Consider the following 21,296-nt stretch of genomic DNA (forward strand, 5'->3'; position numbering starts at 1 on the left):
AAAAAAAAAACTGCTACTTGAACTTGATGTAGATATTTGCCAATATTTTGTGCGTTTAGTACAAACGACCAACACCAATATTGCTTGCAAAACTTTTATTGAAAAATATCCGTATCGTATCAATCTATTTATATAATTGTGTTTGAGTGGTCACAAACTCAGACTTCATTTTGATAATGAATAATGAATACATTCAGATTATTATTTTTTATCTCAGAAATAAAGATTTTGTTATAGCAAACCAGATAACAACCTGATATAAATATAACATCAGTTATAATAAAATCTAGTGTCTATAAATTTCCAGTAAAAATTGAATTAAAACAACATCAAAACAAAAACAAAACAAAAACAATAAGAAACTAAACTTTTTAGAATTCATGCTTTTAGAATAAACTCCTAACCCCCAGCCTATTATCGCTTTTCATCAACAATGTAAACAGTGTTGATTACATCTATATGCATACATACATTGAAAACTTAGCAACGAAATAAAAAAAAAGTATTATCACACAAAATACAGTGTGATTAGTAAATTTTAATATAGACTTTTGTATTTGAAAATGAATAAAATCTTCTCATCCTCTTATTATGAAATCTGCTCTTTTTTCTCTCAAAGACAATCGAATTCACGAGATCTGAGAATTAGTTACAATTTGTTTTTTAGACCCAACGCTTTAAGAGGTCTTGAAATGATAAAAATCAGTCAAATCACTCTCTACATATTGTGTTATAGAAGAAGGATAGACAAATAACTTCTACGCTTAGATTGAGCGGCAGAAATATTTCACTAACCGTATAGTTACTAATATTTGCGAGGATCTTAATTTCGCTAAATTCGCGGGTTTATCCAAATTAGCGAAGATTATTACCTTGCGAAGTTTATCAAAATCATGGCTTTACATATTATAGCCTTTCGTCTAAATGATGCTTTCAAAAGCTACTAAGATAATTCACGAAAATAAACCCCGCGAAAAATGGCAAAACAATAAATCGCGAAATTGTATGTCCGCGAAATTTAATAACTGTACAGAAATATCACAGATTGTATCACAAATGTTATGACAACCTAGCTCCGATTCAGTGGGCTCATGTTCCGATGAACTTTTTCACCTGTATGGTACCAGTTTAAATGCATGTGATCCATCTGGTTACATCAACTGAAAACGACATTTCATCACAGCATGTACTTTTTAAATTTATCTTGTAGGCTAAATGAAGTTCTACATAAACGAAAAAGTATAATAAATAGTGGTCCGAACATCTATGAAATGAAGTATCAGTGTTTTTATCAGAATGGCCACAGGAATGCTTCTGACCTAAATATTCCTTTTCCCCTCTATATCTGCTCCCCATTGACCCTCATGCTTCCACACAAGGAATGTCTTCACATTTCTTAAACTGTCGCCAAGCTTTTAATATTCATTTAATAACAATAAACATTTTTAAGAACCACATAATGAGAATAATGTATTCTGAGCATGGTATCAACAATATCATCAACATGAACAGGCTAACAAATATAGAAATACAGACAACAACAAAAATATAGAAATACAGACACAACAAAAATATAGAACTACAGACACAACAAAAATATAGAAATACAGACACACAAAAAATATAGAAATACAGACACAAAAAAATATAGAAATACAGACACAACAAAAATATAGAAATACAGACACAACAAAAATATAGAACTACAGACACAACAAAAATATAAAAATACGGACACAAAAAAATATAGAAATACAGACACAACAAAAATATAGAAATACAGACAACAACAAAAATATAGAAATACAGACAACAACAAAAATAAAAATACAGACACCAACAAAAATATAAAAATACAGACACCAACAAAAATATAGAAATACAGACACAACAAAAATATAGAACTACAGACACAACAAAAATATAAAAATACGGACACAACAAAAATATAGAAATACAGACACAACAAAAATAAAGAACTACAGACACAACAAAAATATAGAACTACAGACACAACAAAAATATAGAAATACAGACACAACAAAAATATGGCACTACAGACACAATAAAAATATAGAAATACAGACACAACAAAAATATAGAAATTCAGACACAACAAAAATATAGAAATACAGACACAACAAAAATATAGAAATACGGGCACAACAAAAATATATAAATACAGACACAACAAAAATATAGAACTACAGACACAACAAAAATATAGAAACACAGACACAACAAAAATATAGAAATACAGACACAACAAAAATATAGAAATACAGAAACAACAAAAATATAGAAATACAGACACAACAAAAATATAGCAATACGGACACAACAAAAATATAGAAATACAGACACCCAAACAAAATATAGAAATACAGACACACCAAAAATTATAGAAATACAGACACAACAAAAATATAAAAATACAGACACCAACAAAATATAGAAATACAGACACCCAAACAAAATATAGAAATACAGTCACACCAAAAAACATAGAAATACAGACTCACCAAAAGATATAGAAATACAGACACAACAAAAATACAGAAATACAGACACCAACAAAAATATAGAAACACAGACACAACAAAAAATATAGATATAGGACAACAACAAAAATATAGAAATATAGACAACAACAAAAATATAGAAATACAGACTCAAAAAAATATAGAAATACAGACAACAACAAAAATATAGAAATACAGTCACACCAAAAAATATAGAAATACAGACACACCAAAAGATATAGAAATACAAACACAACAAAAATATAGAACTACAGACACCAACAAAAATATAGAAACACAGACACAACAAAAATATAGAAATACAGACACAACAAAAATATAGAAATACAGACACAACAAAAATATAGAAATACAGACAACAACAAAAATATAGAAATACAGACAACAACAAAAATAAAAATACAGACACCAACAAAAATATAAAAATACAGACACCAACAAAAATAAAGAAATACAGACACCAACAAAAATATAAAAATATAGACACCAACAAATATAGAAAAATACAGACACCAACAAAAATATAAAAATACAGACACCAACAAAAATAAAGAAATACAGACACCAACAAAAATATACAAATACAGACACCAACAAATATAGAAAAATACACAACAATTTATAGTATCAGTTTACCGTATCAAACAAAGGTGGCAACAGTGCAGTGATTGACTGGTAATTAACACTTTAGATCAGTTACCATTTGTTTATCAGACTTCTGTTAATGCCATGTAGTGCAATCTTGTAGACAAATTGATAATACATGTACCAGCGACATATAGTATATTACATCTAAATCTTTACTAATACGAAGTAAATGTTACGTGATGTAAATTATTCATTTTATTTATTTCTGTATTGTTATAAAGGTAAGATATATCAAACAGAATACAGGTAAACTATTAATTAAATGTTACTTTATACTAATCAAATGCATGTCAACAACTAAATTGAAATTCATCAATTAATAACTTCATTTGTTTGTTTGTCAAGTACAAGTTTTACTACATGTAAAAGGACACCATTTTCAAACAGATACATCTAAGATGATCTAGATGCATACATTACATAATCTACATAATGAATTACAATATACAGTAGAATACATTTGCTTTATATAACCTCGTTACCATGCACTACATGAATACTCTACATACATGTACCGTACCTACTCCGCCTTACACATCACATTTATTAATATACTACTAGATGTTAAGGCTCTTCCGCTACCTGGATGTTCAAAGGATGATTAACTTAAATTAGTGAAATGTTCATTTCAAATAATCTTAATCTTTTTAAGAATCTTAAGATAGTTTGTAAAATTCGTATTACCAGAAATTGTTTAATCCTCATTTGAAAATTGCCGTTAAACTGAGATGAGTCTTATCACCTTTTGAATAACTGGACATTGACATTTCCAATAGGGACAATTAAAGATGAGTTTCGGTATATTTAGTCACAACATTCTCATCGTCAATAAAAGCCTCACGTGAAGAGAATTTGGATTTATCACGAGGGATATAATTGGTAAATTATTGGACAAGGACCTACAACATTACCAATAACGCTGTGCGGTTATTTTGTTTTACTTTTAAAAGCAACTTGATACAGGTGTACCATGCAAGAGTCTTTGACCATTAAACCACGGCAACACTAACTGCTTCAAAGGAATCAAAGGAAGTGGAGCATTGGTGTCGTTTGGTAGGATGGCATATAAGCTAGCTTTTCTGTGCTACTTTTTGGGACAACTGGATCCAGCTGTCATCTTGGATTTCATCAATAAGACAAACGGCCGATTGTGTAGCTTACTGACAAACATTTTGTGGCAATATTATAATAAAAACAGCTGTTTGAGAACAGCAAAGTTCGCAACTGGCAGCATTAAAAGACCCACACTACTTTACCATGCGAGTACAATTTTGCCAATTTATCACTGCGTTAATTTGTCCACAAGCCTTTTGGCGTTGAGATGCCATTGTACGAGATAAGTAGGTTATCAGTACCTAAACAACTACACCACCGTAGATTCAGAGGAAAAGTAGAACACAACCAGGCCCCTTGGAAATTTTCAAATGATCAAAACGTCATCCATCCTCTAAATATTTCCCTATATCAAAACAAAGCTAATGAAAAAATATCGATGTCAGTTGTTACAAATAATAACATTTCACAGCACTTTGTTTGGTTTGGTTTGGTTTGGTTATTTTACGTCCTATTAACGGCCAAGGTCTTGTAAGGACGTGCCAGGTTTGTTGGTGAAGGAAAGCCAGAGTACCTGGAGAAAAAATCACCAACCCAGCGGTCAGTACCTGGAACTGCCCCACATAGGATTCGAACCCGCATCCCAGAGGTGGAGGGCTTGTGGTAATATATAAGTCGGAACATCTTAACCACTCGGCCAACGCGGCCCCTCACAGCACTTTTACCTGGATTCTTTCGTGAAAATGTTAAACAGTTTTACATGTTATAAATATTCTAAGCTGAGGTCGTTACTGTTAAGAAATCTTAAAAAAAAATACCTCTTAATCTGGGTTAGATATAACATTTTTGTAGGCTATGAACTTAACTCCGGTGAACAAAATGAAGAATTATTTACGTATATATATCCAGTGGTATACATATCTAACACTCGAAGGTATTGATATATTCTATGTCTATGAAGAATATCCTTCCGTGTTTTGTCTATGTCTTCATAAACCCAAAAATATTGAGAATAATGCTTTAATGTTCAACAATATAACTATATATAACATTGTACATATATATACATTTCTCTCATATCTTCATACGTTCTGGTTTATTCCATACAATACTCTATTACATGGCTACCCATACGTCTTCATGACGTTACTGCGTCAACAAAATTACTATTTTCATGATAAATTTTAACGCATTTTTTATAATGCTTTTACTACGGAGAATGCAAACAGAAGGATTTGCGTAACAAATATCACGCAATTTTAGTGTATGAAAAATTGATTTGCAGTTGGGTTTTCTTCGAACTTCTTTCTAAAAATGGCGGACTATCATAATTGAAAAATTGCAACAAAATATCGAGAAATGAGAGAAAAAGACTTTTTCAAATATGGATATAAAGGGTAGGAATATTCTTGTATGGAACAAGTATCGAGTTTTACTACATTAAGCAACCCTTGAATATAATATCACTATCCTTCATACTAACATATGAAACAGTCCTATAATCTCATGATGTCATTATTTTATATACACAAAGCCGGCTTATGATGTATAATAAACAATAATTTAATGTATTGTTACTTGCAATGGAGAGAGCGTTTAAAAGTTAGATATAATCTACGCCTAATGCATCTGTTATAAACGACGACAAACTATACTTTTTAACAAAATTCTAAACCTGGTAATTGCGGTCCATTGACGACTCGATATTATTACAGGGTCTGGTCAAGTTCGTCATTCGATAACAGTTCAGAATGCTTTCGAGAAGGCTGACCTTGCCGAGGGTGACCTTGACGATAATGACCTTGACGATGAGCACTCATTGGCTGTGTCCTTCTCTGTGGGGCTGATGGGTTTGGTAAGGCACATCGAATGTAGTTCGAGACGGTAAGAGTACGCCGAAACGTTATAGGAAGGTTCCTGAAATCTTGCTTCTTATCGATGCACTTCACCTTCCTGTATAGTTTGTGTGCCTACAATAAAACATTCAAATTTTAATACATTACTGAAATAGGTATAAAATTGTTTCCAACATTTTCTATGTTTTGTATTTACATATACTCTACAAATATTAATGAAGTTGAATTGGGTTATTTCGGTATGTCTCGATCTCAGGATCCTAGAGAAATAATTCCCACATTGCCTAAATTCCACCAATATACTGTACTGGAGGCAACAAATTCTTTCGGTTAACATTGCCAAATATACTAACCACACAACAGGGACCTTCGAGTCACATCGCCATATATACTTACCACACAACAGGGACCTTCGAGTCACATCGCCATATATACTTACCACACAACAGGGACCTTCGAGTCACATCGCCATATATACTTACCACACAACAGGGACCTTCGAGTAACATCGCCATATATACTTACCACACAACAGGGACCTTCGAGTAACATCGCCATATATACTTACCACACAACAGGGACCTTCGAGTCACATCGCCATATATACTTACCACACAACAGGGATCTTCGAGTAACATCGCCAAATATACTTACCACACAACAGGGATCTTCGAGAAACATCGCCATATATACTTACCACACAACAGGGACCTTCGAGTCACATCGCAAAATATACTTACCACACAACAGGGACCTTCGAGTAACATCGCCATATATACTTACCACACAACAGGGACTTTCGAGTAACATCGCCATATATACTTACCACACAACAGGGATCTTCGAGTAACATCGCCATATATACTTACCACACAACAGGGACCTTCGAGTAACATCGCCATATATACTTACCACACAACAGGGACCTTCGAGTCACATCGCCATATATACTTACCATACAACAGGGACCTTCGAGTCACATCGCCATATATACTTACCACACAACATGGACCTTCGAGTCACATCGCCATATATACTTACCACACAACAGGGACCTTCGAGTCACATCGCCATATATACTTACCACACAACAGGGACCTTCGAGTAACATCGCCATATATACTTACCACACAACAGGGACCTTCGAGTCACATCGCCATATATACTTACCACACAACAGGGATCTTCGAGTAAAATCGCCATATATACTTACCACACAACAGGGACCTTCGAGTCACATCGCCATATATACTTACCACACAACAGGGACCTTCGAGTCACATCGCCATATATACTTACCACACAACAGGGACCTTCGAGTAACATCGCCATATATACTTACCACACAACAGGGACCTTCGAGTAACATCGCCATATATACTTACCACACAACAGGGACCTTCGAGTCACATCGCCATATATACTTACCACACAACAGGGATCTTCGAGTAACATCGCCAAATATACTTACCACACAACAGGGATCTTCGAGAAACATCGCCATATACACTTACCACACAACAGGGACCTTCGAGTCACATCGCCATATATACTTACCACACAACAGGGACCTTCGAGTAACATCGCCATATATACTTACCACACAACAGGGACCTTCGAGTAGTATCGCCATATATACTTACCACACAACAGGGAGCTCTCGAGTAACATCGCCATATATACTTACCAAACAACACGGCACTCCAATTAAAAGGGAAAGTGGGCAGACGAGATAGCATAAGCATAACATGGTGCCACAGAAATCTGTCGATGGTGTCGAGCAGTTGGTCACCGAAATCGTCATGCAGCCATAGCCGGTGTTAGAACGACTTGATAAACAGCAAGCCTCCTCTCTGTCGACGTTTTCACTGAACCACTGCTTTATGTTTGCTCCAAAATTCAGCTATAATGAAAGTTTGTTTTTAAATAGGTTGAACTATAACGTCCCATGTTCCAAGCGATATCTATCATTATATTAATCTCTTGATAAAAGTAATAGGTAGCCAAAGCCTACAAACACAAGAAATAAAAGACTTTCAAATGTTAACCTTAAGAACAAAATCAAGAATAAATCACGAACTCACATCAAATAGAAACATGTAAAATAACACGCAAAGAAACGCTAACTTAAATATTTAAAGCAAATTATTAAAGATGTACAACTGTACCTATAAACGAACCTGGCATACACAACAAACATTCCAATATGTTTTACATTTAAAACACCAAGAAAAGAAAACTTTAACATCACAACACTCGGCATTTTACAGATACAACCACAACGTCAAATATGTTAAACAAACAATTTTAAGCAGTATTTACTACACGACAAAGTCACTTAATCCCAGATATAAACATCACAGAACAGGGCATCGACATACTACTACACATAAATCCACATACCATCCTCTTACCTTCAGACAAAAGTTCTTTCCTTCTTGCATGTACTGCATAGCCTGAACTAGTCTGTGAGTCAGTAGCTCCCTAATCCTGGGGTCCCTTGTGTTAACCAACACCACAAAGAAGTCTGTAAAACAAAATCGGCAAACTCGCCAATGCTATCCTGGAGATAATTCATAAAGAGACAATTCACTTTAAGAGTACACGAAAATTTGCACATATATAAGAAACAAACCATTTCTCAATCGCTCTCATTTCTCAAATCGCTCTAACAGTAGCATGTTTACATTGTTAGTTGCAGATGATTTTAGAAACGCATCAGTACCAATAACAACAGTATGTGATCATGCCTTCCCTAACTTAGCATTTCTATGGAGCAGCAGTCGCATATGGCAAGCTATAATATCCTCTACTAATCGTAACAAAGCAAAGCTCAACTCTCAGCTGCCAACACCAAACGTTTTACAAGATTTCCCAATCAAACTACCTTCTTTTAACTAGCAGAATATCCAATTTTCAAACAACTTTTCCGATTCAATTAGTTGGTAGACTATGTAGGCCAATCGTGCAGACGTGTACACTATGTCAAAAGTGTTTATACATGCGATTCATCGATATTGCAGTCAATTACAATATGAAGGACCGATGCACTCTACAACCAGCTGAAGAACCTTATTTAACGTTAGTCCCATAAAATAATAAACAGCTAGAGCATATAATCTAATGTTAGTTTCATATATATGTTAACTGGCTGGAACACCTTATTTGGTTTGATTTTATTAGTTAAACGCCCTATTAAAAGCCATGGTCATGTAAAGACGGGACAGGTTTTACCACTGGTGGAGGAAAGCCGGAGTACCTGGAAGAAAACCATCGACCAGTGGTCGGTACCTAGCAACTGCCCCACATGGGATTCAAAATCGCAACTCAGAGGTGGAGGGCTTGTGGTAATTGTAGTGTCACCAACAGTTAATTGAACTGACATAACCGTAACCGGACAGCATCTAATTCCAGACAGAGCCCGTTTGATTGTCCGGTACCTGATAACACACCAAATAATTGTCCAGGCCTTGTTGTTTTAGACAAGGCAGTTCCCACCAGTACCCAGGCGAATAAACATGTACATAGTGTATTCTATGGAGTCTGTTGTCATTATACAAAACAACGAGATATAACAGTAATATGTCGGGAATTCATAATTTAATGTCAGTTCTACATACAAGTTAGACAGCTGGAATACCTAATTTATTGTTATTAAATATGTGAGGTAAGGAGAGACAACTCTAATATAAAAAAATCGGTAGAAGGGAGACTACTCCGTATCATCTATTCTGACATTCTATTACAAATTGATATAAATGCTTTCTTGCTTTTAATAATTTCAGTGATACACATATTATGTAATGTTTTTTGTTAATATGTAATTTCTTCTTTTTTTACATTTTTAAATTTAACTTCGAATCAATCCATAATTAGTTTTAAGGATTATGAAAAACACAATAGTATTAAAATTGATATCAACAACAAGGGGAGCTACCTCTCACATATACTTGAGTGATAAAAGAGTAATTATAAATACATGTAGTTCTTAGCCTAAGTCACAGTTTGTGTAATAAACTTCGGTATTTTGAGACCATCAATTCTTTTTTCCCATTTTGTTTTATTTTTATGTATAATGACAGATTATCTTTAAGTAATTCTTTTAAAATTTGAAATGCTGATGAAGGAGAAGTTGATTTGTTTTGGTATTTTTTTTATATTCCTGATCTTCCATATAACTCATTTAGTTGTAATTATGACTGTGTTAGATATTGCATTTTTCAATAAATTATCAGTGCAGTCACCGAGCATCATTTTCTCATCAATATTCCATGTAATATTAACAGTGTCAAAACTTTCATTATTGTAAAGATTAGCATGTATTATGTCTAACAATTGTGTTGTGAATAAACAGTTAACAAACAAATGGGTTAAAGTCTCATTTTCAGTTCTACACATATGACATAGTCCATCGGATCTATTCATTAGACTTAGTTTGTTTTCGGTATATATTACCCTATGTATACTTTTCCATTGAAATTCTTTCATTTTATTTGTAATTGCATAGTCGGTCTTTCCAAAAAATTTCCAAACATTTATCCAATCTATTTCCTTCTGAAATTCAGTATTCCATTTAATTTCTGATTTTGGTCTTATAGTAGGTGTAGTAATAGTATGCAGGGTTTTCAATTTAAGTTCTTTTGGCTTTACAATTTTAAAAGGATTTTTATTAAAAACACATATCTCTAATTTATTGTTAATATATATATCTTTTTGTGTTCTGGTTCTGGTTCATTCCCTTTAATGATTTCAATATATTTTCTAGGTATAGCTTTCTTTATTTTAGAAATCTCGGCAATCCAATTATGTTTAAATATAAGTTTCCTTAAAAGTTCTTGGTTGTTGATAAAGTTTTTCCTGTTCTCATCCCATATGTCAGACACTTTAGTGATTCCACTTTTCAAAACAGAAGATAAAAATAACGGTTGATTATTATGTTGTATGTTTTTGTTACCGAATAATGGTTGTGACAAAATTTGTGATATTCCATTAGGTACTATTTTAGATTTCATATTAGACCATGCTTTCAAAACATTGTAATAGAATTTAGGAATTTGATTGCTAATATTTCATCCATTCAAGTCAGAACATCCAACTAGAAAATTGGTTTGCATATATTTATTATCAAATTTTTTTAAGTATTGTTTTCCAATAGCATTCCATGTCTCGGTTTTTTGTGTGTGCATTATTCTGTAAACTGTTTTTGATTGTATATTTTCTACAAAGTCTGTCAGATTTATCATTTCAATTCCTCCATTCAATTTACTATTACAACAAACTTTTCTTCCTATCAGATTGACTTTACCATCCCATATGTAGTCCCATATGATTTTGTTTATTTCCTGTACGTACTTTTCAGGAATACTTCTTGCTTCTATCTCAAATCCTAAAAAGGATATAATATAAATTTATTTTGAATGGATATGAATGATTGAGAGGGATTGATGAATAAAATGATGAATATATTTGTAAATAATGTGAAAGCGGTGAAAGTTTGTGTTCAAGATTAGAATAATCTATTTAAATATGGAAATTTGTGTGCAAGTCCTTCTGTGAAAGGAACATAATGTTATTTATATGTCTATTGAATACATTTTTATTTTGAAGAAAAAAAAAGAAAAAAAAATGTTAGTCCCATATAAAAGTTAGACAGATGAAACACCTAAATTAATGTAAGTCCTATATAAAAGTTAGACAGATGGAACACCTAAATAAATGTTAGTCCTATATACAAGTTAGACAGATGGACCACCTAAATTAATGTTATTCCTATATAAAAGTTAGACAGCTTGAACACCTAAATAAATGTTAGTTCTATATACAAGTTAGACAGATGGAACACCTAAATAAATGTTAGTCCTATATAAAATTAGACAGATGGAACACCTAAATTAATGTTAGTCCTATATACAAGTTAGACAGATGAAACACCTAAATAAATGTTAGTCCTATATAAAAGTTAGACAGCTGGAACACCTAAATTAATGTTAGTCCTATATACAAGTTAGACAGATGGAACACCTAAATTAATGTTAGTCCTATATAAAAGTTAGACAGATGGAACACCTAAATTAATGTTAGTCCTATATACAAGTTAGACAGATGGAACACCTAAATAAATGTTAGTCCTATATAAAGTTAGACAGATGGAACACCTAAATTAATGTTAGTCCTATATAAAAGTTAGACAGATGGAACACCTAAATAAATGTTAGTCCTATATAAAATTAAAAAATTAGACAGATGGAACACCTAAATTAATGTTAGTCCTATATACAAGTTAGACAGATGGAACACCTAAATTAATGTTAGTCCTATATCCAAGTTAGACAGATGGAACACCTAAATTAATGTTAGTCCTATATAAAAGTTAGACAGATGGAACAGCTAAATTAATGTTAGTCCTATATACAAGTTGACAGATGGAACATCTAAGTTAATGTTAGTCCTATATAAAAGTTAGACAGATGGAACACTTAAATTAATGTTAGTCCTGTATAAAAGTTAGACAGATGAAACACCTAAATTAATGTTAGTCCTATATACAAGTTAGACAGATGGAACACCTAAATTAATGTTAGTCCTATATACAAGTAAGACAGATGGAACACCTAAACTAATGTTAGTCCTATATACAAGTTAGACAGATGGAACACCTAAATTAATGTTAGTCCTATGTAAATGTTAGACGTGCTGATACATGGACATTTGTACCAAGATATATGTTAAGTTGATCTGTTGTTTTATGGTAACTGTGCGTACTTACCTGTAATCTATCACCAATATTGCAGTCCATCAGCTGTTCCATGTGCTGGTGCGCAAGCTCGGTAAAGAATAACAATGGTTTGTTTAACAGTTCGTTGATCAAATTATGTAGTTCTTCTACATTCTCTACTTTGAACTCTCTGCAATACATGTTTGAAACACAATTAATCATTTTATTTCAAGGACAATTGCTACGTCACCCATTGTTTTTTCTACTTACAATATCCATAAGAAGCCACATACCTCACCAATAGCTATCCAATATGTTACCTTTAGCAGTTCATTATTTACCTGTAGATGTCCAATATGTTTTGAACTTATTGGTCAGCTACAAGTAACGGCTTACCATTCTTTGTCCCATAGTCATCCGAAATGGCAATCAATCCTTATGTAAAATTTTGAACTTATTCATCAGCTACAAGTCAGCTTACCATTCTATGTCCCATAGTCATCCGAAATGGCAATCAACCCTTATGTAAAGAATACAAAGTGATTATAGATATCAAACATATATCCAAAACTTTACTATAAAAGACAAATTCCAGCACGAATATCCGTTGAATCAACATATATATAATTTCCACTATTTCTACACTTGAATAACGTTCTGATTGCTTTCCAGATATACGTATAATCTCATAAATATTGATAATACTAATTATTTCCGTATATTGCACACCAGTCTATGTATACAATTAGTAGTGAAATCATTCCATAACTTTTGATTGTATGAGTGGAGTCCGTATTTCCAATATATCAAGAAGAATTTTTAAACATGTTTAAAAAGTTGCATCGAAATCTCCTGGACCGACAATAAACACCCCAAATTGTTAACAGAATTGGCTGATGTCATAAAAACACCATTATGCTATATTTTCAACAGTTCGTTGCAAAATGGGAAGGTTCCAAACAATTGGAAAGAAAGCCAAATAACAGCAATCTATAAAAATGGAGACACCCGGGAACTAGCCTGTCAGTCTTATAAATAATGAATCATCTGACGAGAAACAATGAACTAAGTGAACACCAATATCAAAGGCAGGTCAACACCTTCCCAAGGTAATTCATAACTGGACAGAAATATCGCGTTTTAAACAATTTCATACTGCTTGATTTGCAGCTATTAATGCATGGAAGTAATGATTTATCAGATGATGTAAATACACATATATATACCAGAGCACCCAGAAATACATTATTGGTATCAATAGATTTTGAAAATTACAATCCAAATGCTCCTCTCTCTCTCTCTCTCTCTCTCTCTCTCTCTCTCTCTCTCTCTCTCTCTCTCTCTCTCTCTCTCTCTCTCTATTAGTAGACATGATATTTATTGTAAAAATATTATTTTCCGATGATGACGTGAAAGGAGAAACGTATATTGTGAAAGCCTGGAGAGATAGAACAAAATCATGGCACGTGCACATTTGAAACGTTTAATCTTCTGCTGTCAGCATAGGAAAACATGCCCTTCTAGTAAATGTAAATATTTTTTTAAACAAATGATAACGAAATTTCCTTCCCCTCTCTCTTTTTTCTCTCTCCCCCTGTCTCTCTCCGCCCTCTCTCTCTCCGTCTTTCTGCCTATATTATTAGGTTTTATTTTCTCTTCGGTTTTTTTTAATCTTTATATCCCTAATATATTAGGCAAAACAGCCTAATAATAGGCAGGTAGCGGACTAGTGAATTATGTGACTCCCCTTAAACTAACCACAGGGTTCATGTAGTAAAGGAGATTATAACTGACAATATCATATTAACTAGACACAATAACCAACCTGTGAATACGATCCCCTCTCATGTCAAGAACTTTATCGGAATGGTGATTCACGTCCAGGTCTCCATCGCCAACTGTCGAGTCGAACAGGTTGTACAAAAGTGTCGGACAAGCTTGAAATTGCGACAATAACATCGCGGTGTACGGCGGCAGTTCCATTACCTCCTCAGTAACCGTTTTTGTTGGAAATGGTCTGAGTTCCTTCTTCTAAAACCCAAAAGGTTATGATGTGATATAATGTACTTTATATCACTCACAAAAGGTTTTAAAATACACTGTTATTATTGTACGACACGTTTGGCTGGTTTGGGTGTTAATTACAACTTCCTAGTTCAGATGAGGAGCCCTTAGAATCCTTAGCATTGGCATTTTTGATATAAGCTTTGACTGGAGTTCCAAATGCACCAAAGAGATTCAATTTACCTGCTTCAATTTTATATGGAAAGGCAAAATTGATCATAGATTATAATTGATTATAGTGAAGGGGGATTACACGTCACTCATGTTGCGTCATTTTGTCAGGCATTGAAATGCTCCTTGATAAGTTAGCTCATGATTCCTTTACATTGCTCACCTTGGAAACCGTCAGTATTAGATAAGTTAGAGGTGTGTGGTGGAGATAATAGGATGCCAAAGAGGGACTTGTGAGAATTTCAAACGTTTTTATACCTTTTGGAAAGACATTTAATCTATAATGGTAGTATTAAGTTAGGCAGAAATTCAGTTTTTATAGAATCCTGATATTGGTGTGCAAAAGATTTTTTTTATGATCTATTAAAGGATTAGAGAGTTTTGCCTTTTGAAAGGTTTAATGAAAGATGCTATGTCGATATTGATATAATTCTTTTAGAATATCATGACCTTATCAATGCCATACCAAAGGACTGGAAACGGATTCTCGGAGAGCAAAATAATGTACCAACATAGATTTCTTCAAATAAAGCGATAGACTACATCAAAAATAATGACAAAGAAACAAAATATTTCAAAGTATAATCAGACAAATATCAAAATAACTAGAAATTGTCATAGACAATTTGGCGGGCTTTTCACTATATTTAGTTTACATTGCCGTCATTGCCAGGTAAGTTAAGAAATAGGTAATGCATGGGTTTTGAAGTTGTAACCAATAAATGACCTTGACTTTCAGCCCTGAATAAAAGTGTTTTAGTGAAGATCTGCATGATGTTGATCAGCCGAAGAGAACTCTCATCTTAATCCAATTCATATTTCCAAATTCGTTCGAGCAAATGATAACGAGATCGAATGCGCCTTAACGTCATCTGACTTGAGGTGTTGTTAAGTATATATACCCCGGTATGTATATTTAAACTCTGGACCTCTGTGACCTTGAACGTATGAAGACTCTTGTCATTTGGGTGATTGTTGAGTCATTTAAAGATTTGAACATATTTGACTCATGTGACCTTGAATGCAAGTCAAGGCCTTCACCCCAGCATGGTACAGGCCCAGTATCAGTACATTAGACCTTCTGGTTATGGAGAAGTTTTTGGAATGAAAAGTTTACACATGGGGGGATTGCGCACGACGACGGACGAAGCGTGGTGACTATATGTCACCCTGATCCCTGAGGTCAGGCGACCTCAAAAGTAAAAACCATCAAGTCCTTTATGATGTAATGAATATCTTTATTTTCCAATATTTCAATATTTGACCCCGTCACTTTGGGCTCAAAATCTTCAATTGTGCAAAATCTGTTCCCCTTTCAGCAAGGATGTGTCTGAAGAAATTTATGCAACATATGAATGGAGAAAATATATACATATGCAGCGATTGCAAGAAGAAAAAGGTTTTATTATAGGCCTAAGTATGCTCAATTAATGTGACAAATGTGTGAATACAAAGAACTATCTGTTCTTGCATGATCATTCTGGGAGAAAATTGTAATAATTGCATCCAATGTATTTAAACACATTGTACTTGCAGAAATAAAACCATACTACAATTTTTCTATCTTCTGTATCAAACAAGTGCAAGTTCAAACATACCATTGGCATTTTTGTATTGTTCCAAATGAAATGCATAAGTACTAAAGGGATCTTTCTGAAATTTCATGTATAGGTTTCCCTTGGTCCCTTGTTATTTATATTGCATTTTGGGACCAATCGGAAAACAACAACGCCGACAGGTGGAGGAAGCAGGGAAAGAAGGAAAAGTAGAGAAAAGATCAGTCTTACAAAGATCCAATAAAGTTCACTCAATTGTGGGCGCCAAGATCCCTCTGGGATCTCTTGTTATAACAAGTTATTTTTAGAAAAACATTGCCCTGTAGATTATCTTCAAATAACATAATTGCATGAAAGCTGTAAAACCAATGATAAGTTAGTTATGACCATTTAAACAATTCATTTATGATATGTGTATTTGACCCCTGTGAACTTGAATATGGGTCAAGGTCATTCCTAGTATCTGACTTTATAGCCCATCCCCTGGGCATCTTATATATGAAATATGAAGATCCTAGACCTTACAGAACTTCAGGCGAAAAGTTTTCAAGTTTATTGTTAAAAACAGGACCTTTAACATTTGACCCTTACCGAAAACCGGAAGTTGCCATTTTTTGTAATAACATGTAGAGAGAAAAAGTTTACGCTGAAGATTATCTGCAAAAAATATTATTGGATGAAATCTGTGAAAAGAACTGTTAGTGAGTTATAAGCATTTTTAAATTTTCAGATATGACGTCATAGCGGCCATTTTGTTTTTGATGAAGATGAAAATCATATCAAACTTTAGAGAACATTAGAGGGGTCTTTTCTATAGCAATTGCAGACTATATTAGTCATTCAGTTCGACAATATATAATGTTAAACATTTTGGCGGGAATTTAGCAAAGATCAGAGGATTGTTTTTCAAAATAGCATACAGCATTAACCGGAAGTGCTACCGAAAAATAAAAGACACCAAATTCATCAGAATGACATTCTGCATCGATATGTAAAAAGAAAATTCGCAAAATCATAAAAAAATAAAAATTCGTGAACTTTGACCCAAAGCGAACTTTTTTGTTTGACCTTTGACCTAATTGCTGTAATTGAATAAAAGTTAGTCTTTTATACGATCTACATAAAACAAAAAAAAAATTTGCTGTATCTTAAACGGTTTTTGAGTTATGGCTGTTTTAAACTCTTATATGACGTCATGGCGGCCTTCTTTTTTTACCTACTTAAAAATGTTGCGGTCACCCCTTCAACTCATGCCATACAATATAACAATAAGGCCATTGGCATACCTCTTACCATTTTGAAGATCTTTTGGACACAAAACAAAGTGTAGAAGAATAATAACAAGAGGCCCATGGGCCTTAGCGGTCACCTGATATCAGATACAGAATGAAACAAAGACATGCATATAAACACTATATATTTGCCCATCAGGCCCTTGAAGTCAGTCAGTGATTTTATAAATTTGACTTTTTAATCTATGAAGATTATTTGGTTACATCAAATCTGTGAATTCAGAAGTAAGACTTTTGAAATGTTATCCATTTTGACCCCTTTTGGCCCCACCCCTCTGGCCCCTGGAGGTCAGCCAGGACCAATTTGGATATGATGTTAAAATGCTATCTCAGGCTAATAATTCTAACCCAGATTGACTAATTTCCTATGAAAACTAAGCAAATAATGTTCCTAAATGTGTTTTTCCTATATAAACTATAGTAAACTTGACCCCCTCCCCAGAAGGGAAACATGAGACCCCAGGGTAATATCATTCACAATTTTTGTAAAGGACTTTAAGACCTTTCCATATATGCAGAGTATTTGATTCTACCAGTTCCAGAATTTCAGAAGAAGATTTTTGAAGTTTTAACCTATTTGACCCGTTTTGGCCCCGCCCCTAAGGCTCCTGAGGATCAGTCATGGAAAATTTGGTAATAAGATTCAATAGCCATCACATAGGGATAATTCTGACAACAATTGACTATAAATTTCCTATTATAATGACTAAATAATGCTCAAAAATGTGTTTTCCCTATATAAACTACAGTAAACTTAACCCCCTCCCCAGGGGGAAACCTGAGACCCAAGGGTGATGTAATTCACAATTTTCATAAAACACCTTAAGACCTGTCCATCTATGAAGAGTATTTGATTCTACCATTTCCAGTATTTAAGAAGAAGATTTTTAAAGTTTTAGCCTATTTGCCCCTTTTGGCCCCACACCTCTGCCCCGAGGGGGTTGACCAGGGCCAACATAGATATAATATTAAAATGTTATCTCAGGCTAATAATTCTAAACAAGTTTGACTCATTTCCTATGAAAATTGAGCAAAAAATGTTCATAAATGTGTTTTCTCTATATAAGCTATAGTAAACTTGACCCCCTCCCCAGGGGGAAACGTGAGACCCCAGGGTCATATAATTCACAATTTTCATAAAACACCTTAAGACCTGTCTATCTATGAAGAGTATTTGATTCTACCATTTCCAGTATTTAAGAAGAAGATTTTTGAAATTATAGCCTATTTGACCCCTTTTGACCCCGACCCTAAGGCCCCTGGGGATCAGTCATGAAAAATTGGTTAATAGGATTCAATGGCCATCTCATACTGATAATTCTGACAATATTTGACTCATTTCCTATTACAAATGATCAAATAATACTCAAAAATGTGTTTTCCCTATATAAACTATAGTAAACTTAACCCCCTCCCCAGGGGGAAACCTGAGATCCCAGCATCATATAATTCACAATTTTTGTAAAGGACCTTAGGACCTTTCTATCTATGAAGAGTATTTAATTCCATCACATCTGTGAGTGGAGAAGAAGATTTTTGAAATTTTAGTCAATTTTTTAACCCCTTTTTTGGCCCCTCCCATAGCTCCCTGGGGTATGGGATGAGGGACCATATAATTCACAATTTTGATTGGCCTTATGCCTTAGAAGGTTTGTGCAAAATTTCATTGAAAATGCTTCAGCGGTTTTGGAGAAGAAGTCGAAAATGTAAATTGTTTACGGACATACGACGCACGACGCACGACGCACGAGGGACGACGGACGACGCACGACGGGCGACGACGGACAAAAGGCGATTAGAATAGGTCACTTGAGACTTCGTCTCAGGTGATCTAATAAAAAAACAGAACAAAAACAATAGGTCTTTTCACAGGTCTTTTCAGGTGAAAAGCCCTAATAAAAACAGAACAAAAACAATAGGTCTTTTCACCATCACCACATGGTGAAAAGCCCTAAAACAGAAACAAAAACAATAGGTCTTTTCACCACATGGTGAAAAGCCATAATTCTTAACCTGGTAATTGCGGTTCATTGACGACTCGATATTATTACAGGGTCTGGTCAAGTTCGTCATTTGATAACAGTTCAGAACGCTTTCGAGAAGGATGACCTTGCCGAGGATGACCTTGCCGAGAGATGACCTTGACGATGACCACTCAGTGGTTGTGTCCTTCTCTGAGGGGCTAATGGGTTTGGTAAGGCACATCAAATGCGGTTCGAGACGGTATGAGTACGTAGAAAACGTTATAGGAAGGTTCCTGAAATCTTGCTTCTTATCGATGCACGTCACCTTCCTGTAGATTTTGTGGGCCTACAAAAAAACATGCAAATTTTAATGTATGACTAAAATAAGTGTAAAATTGTTTCCAACATGTGTTTTGTATTTTCATATACTCTACAAAATATTACTGAAGTTGATTCGGGTTATCTCGGTATGTCTCGATCTCAGGAATCCTATAGAAATCATTCCCCACATTGCCTCAATTCCACCAATATACTGTACTGGAGACACCAAGTTCTTTCGGTTAACATCGCCATATATACTTACCACATAACAGGGACCTTCGAGTAACATCGCAATATTTACTTACCACACAACAGGGACCTATCGAGTAACATCGCCATATATACTTACCACACAACAGGGACCTTGGAGTAACATCGCCATATATACTTACCGCAGAACAGGGATCTTCGAGTAACATCACCAATATATACTTACCCACACAACAGGGACCTCTCGAGTAACATCGAAATATATACTTACCACACAACAGGGACCTCTCGAGTAACATCGCCATATATACTTACCACACAACAGGGACCTTCGAGTAACATCACCATATATACTTACCACACAACAGGGACCTATCGAGTAACATCGCCATATATACTTACCACACAACAGGGACCTCTCGAGTAACATCGCCATATATACTTACCACACAACAGGGACCTTCGAGTAACATCACCATATATACTTACACACAACAGGGACCTATCGAGTAACATCGCCATATATACTTACCACACAACAGGGACCTCTCGAGTAACATCGCAATATATATCTTACCACACAACAGGGACTTCTCTAGTAACATCGCCATATATACTTAACACACAACAGGGACCTACCGAGTAACAATGTCGCAATATATACTATACCACAACAACAGGGACCTATTGAGTAACATCGCCATAATATACTTACCACACAAACAGGGACCTCTCGAGTAACATCGCCATATATACTTACCACACAACAGGGACCTTCGAGTCACATCGCAATATATACTTACCACACGACAGGGACCTATCGAGTAAACATCGCCATATATACTTACCACACAACAGGGACCTACCGAGTAACATCGCCATATATACTTACCACACAACAGG

General features: G+C 34.4%; 2 protein-coding genes across 6 annotated transcripts in view; both read right to left on the reverse strand.

The window, feature by feature from the left end:
• Positions 1-88: 88 nt before the first annotated feature.
• LOC138314160 (ATP synthase subunit a-like) lies at positions 89-19,448 on the reverse strand. 5 transcript variants are annotated; one of them, XM_069254337.1, is made up of 5 exons: positions 14,641-19,448; positions 12,867-13,005; positions 8,515-8,627; positions 7,788-8,003; positions 89-6,214 (listed from the first exon to the last, which is right to left on the reverse strand). In XM_069254337.1, the coding sequence occupies exon 5, from the start codon at positions 2,504-2,506 to the stop codon at positions 1,580-1,582; it is 927 nt and encodes a 308-aa protein (XP_069110438.1). In that variant the 5' UTR covers positions 2,507-6,214; positions 7,788-8,003; positions 8,515-8,627; positions 12,867-13,005; positions 14,641-19,448; the 3' UTR covers positions 89-1,579. The 5 variants fall into 3 exon arrangements, with proteins under 5 accessions (XP_069110438.1, XP_069110441.1, XP_069110439.1 ...); XM_069254338.1 differs by lacking the exon at positions 12,867-13,005; XM_069254335.1 differs by lacking the exons at positions 12,867-13,005; positions 14,641-19,448 and having other exon boundaries at positions 8,515-9,878.
• Positions 19,449-19,465: 17 nt separating this feature from the next.
• Positions 19,466-21,296, reverse strand: part of LOC138314161 (uncharacterized) — a 34,179-nt gene continuing 32,348 nt past the window's right edge. The window contains exon 6 of the mRNA XM_069254342.1: positions 19,466-20,022. The gene's annotated coding sequence lies outside the window, so the exon portion shown is untranslated. The remainder of the gene's footprint in view (positions 20,023-21,296) is intronic.

The sequence above is a fragment of the Argopecten irradians genome, chromosome 2, assembly GCF_041381155.1.
Source record: "Argopecten irradians isolate NY chromosome 2, Ai_NY, whole genome shotgun sequence".
Lineage (NCBI taxonomy): Eukaryota > Metazoa > Mollusca > Bivalvia > Pectinida > Pectinidae > Argopecten > Argopecten irradians.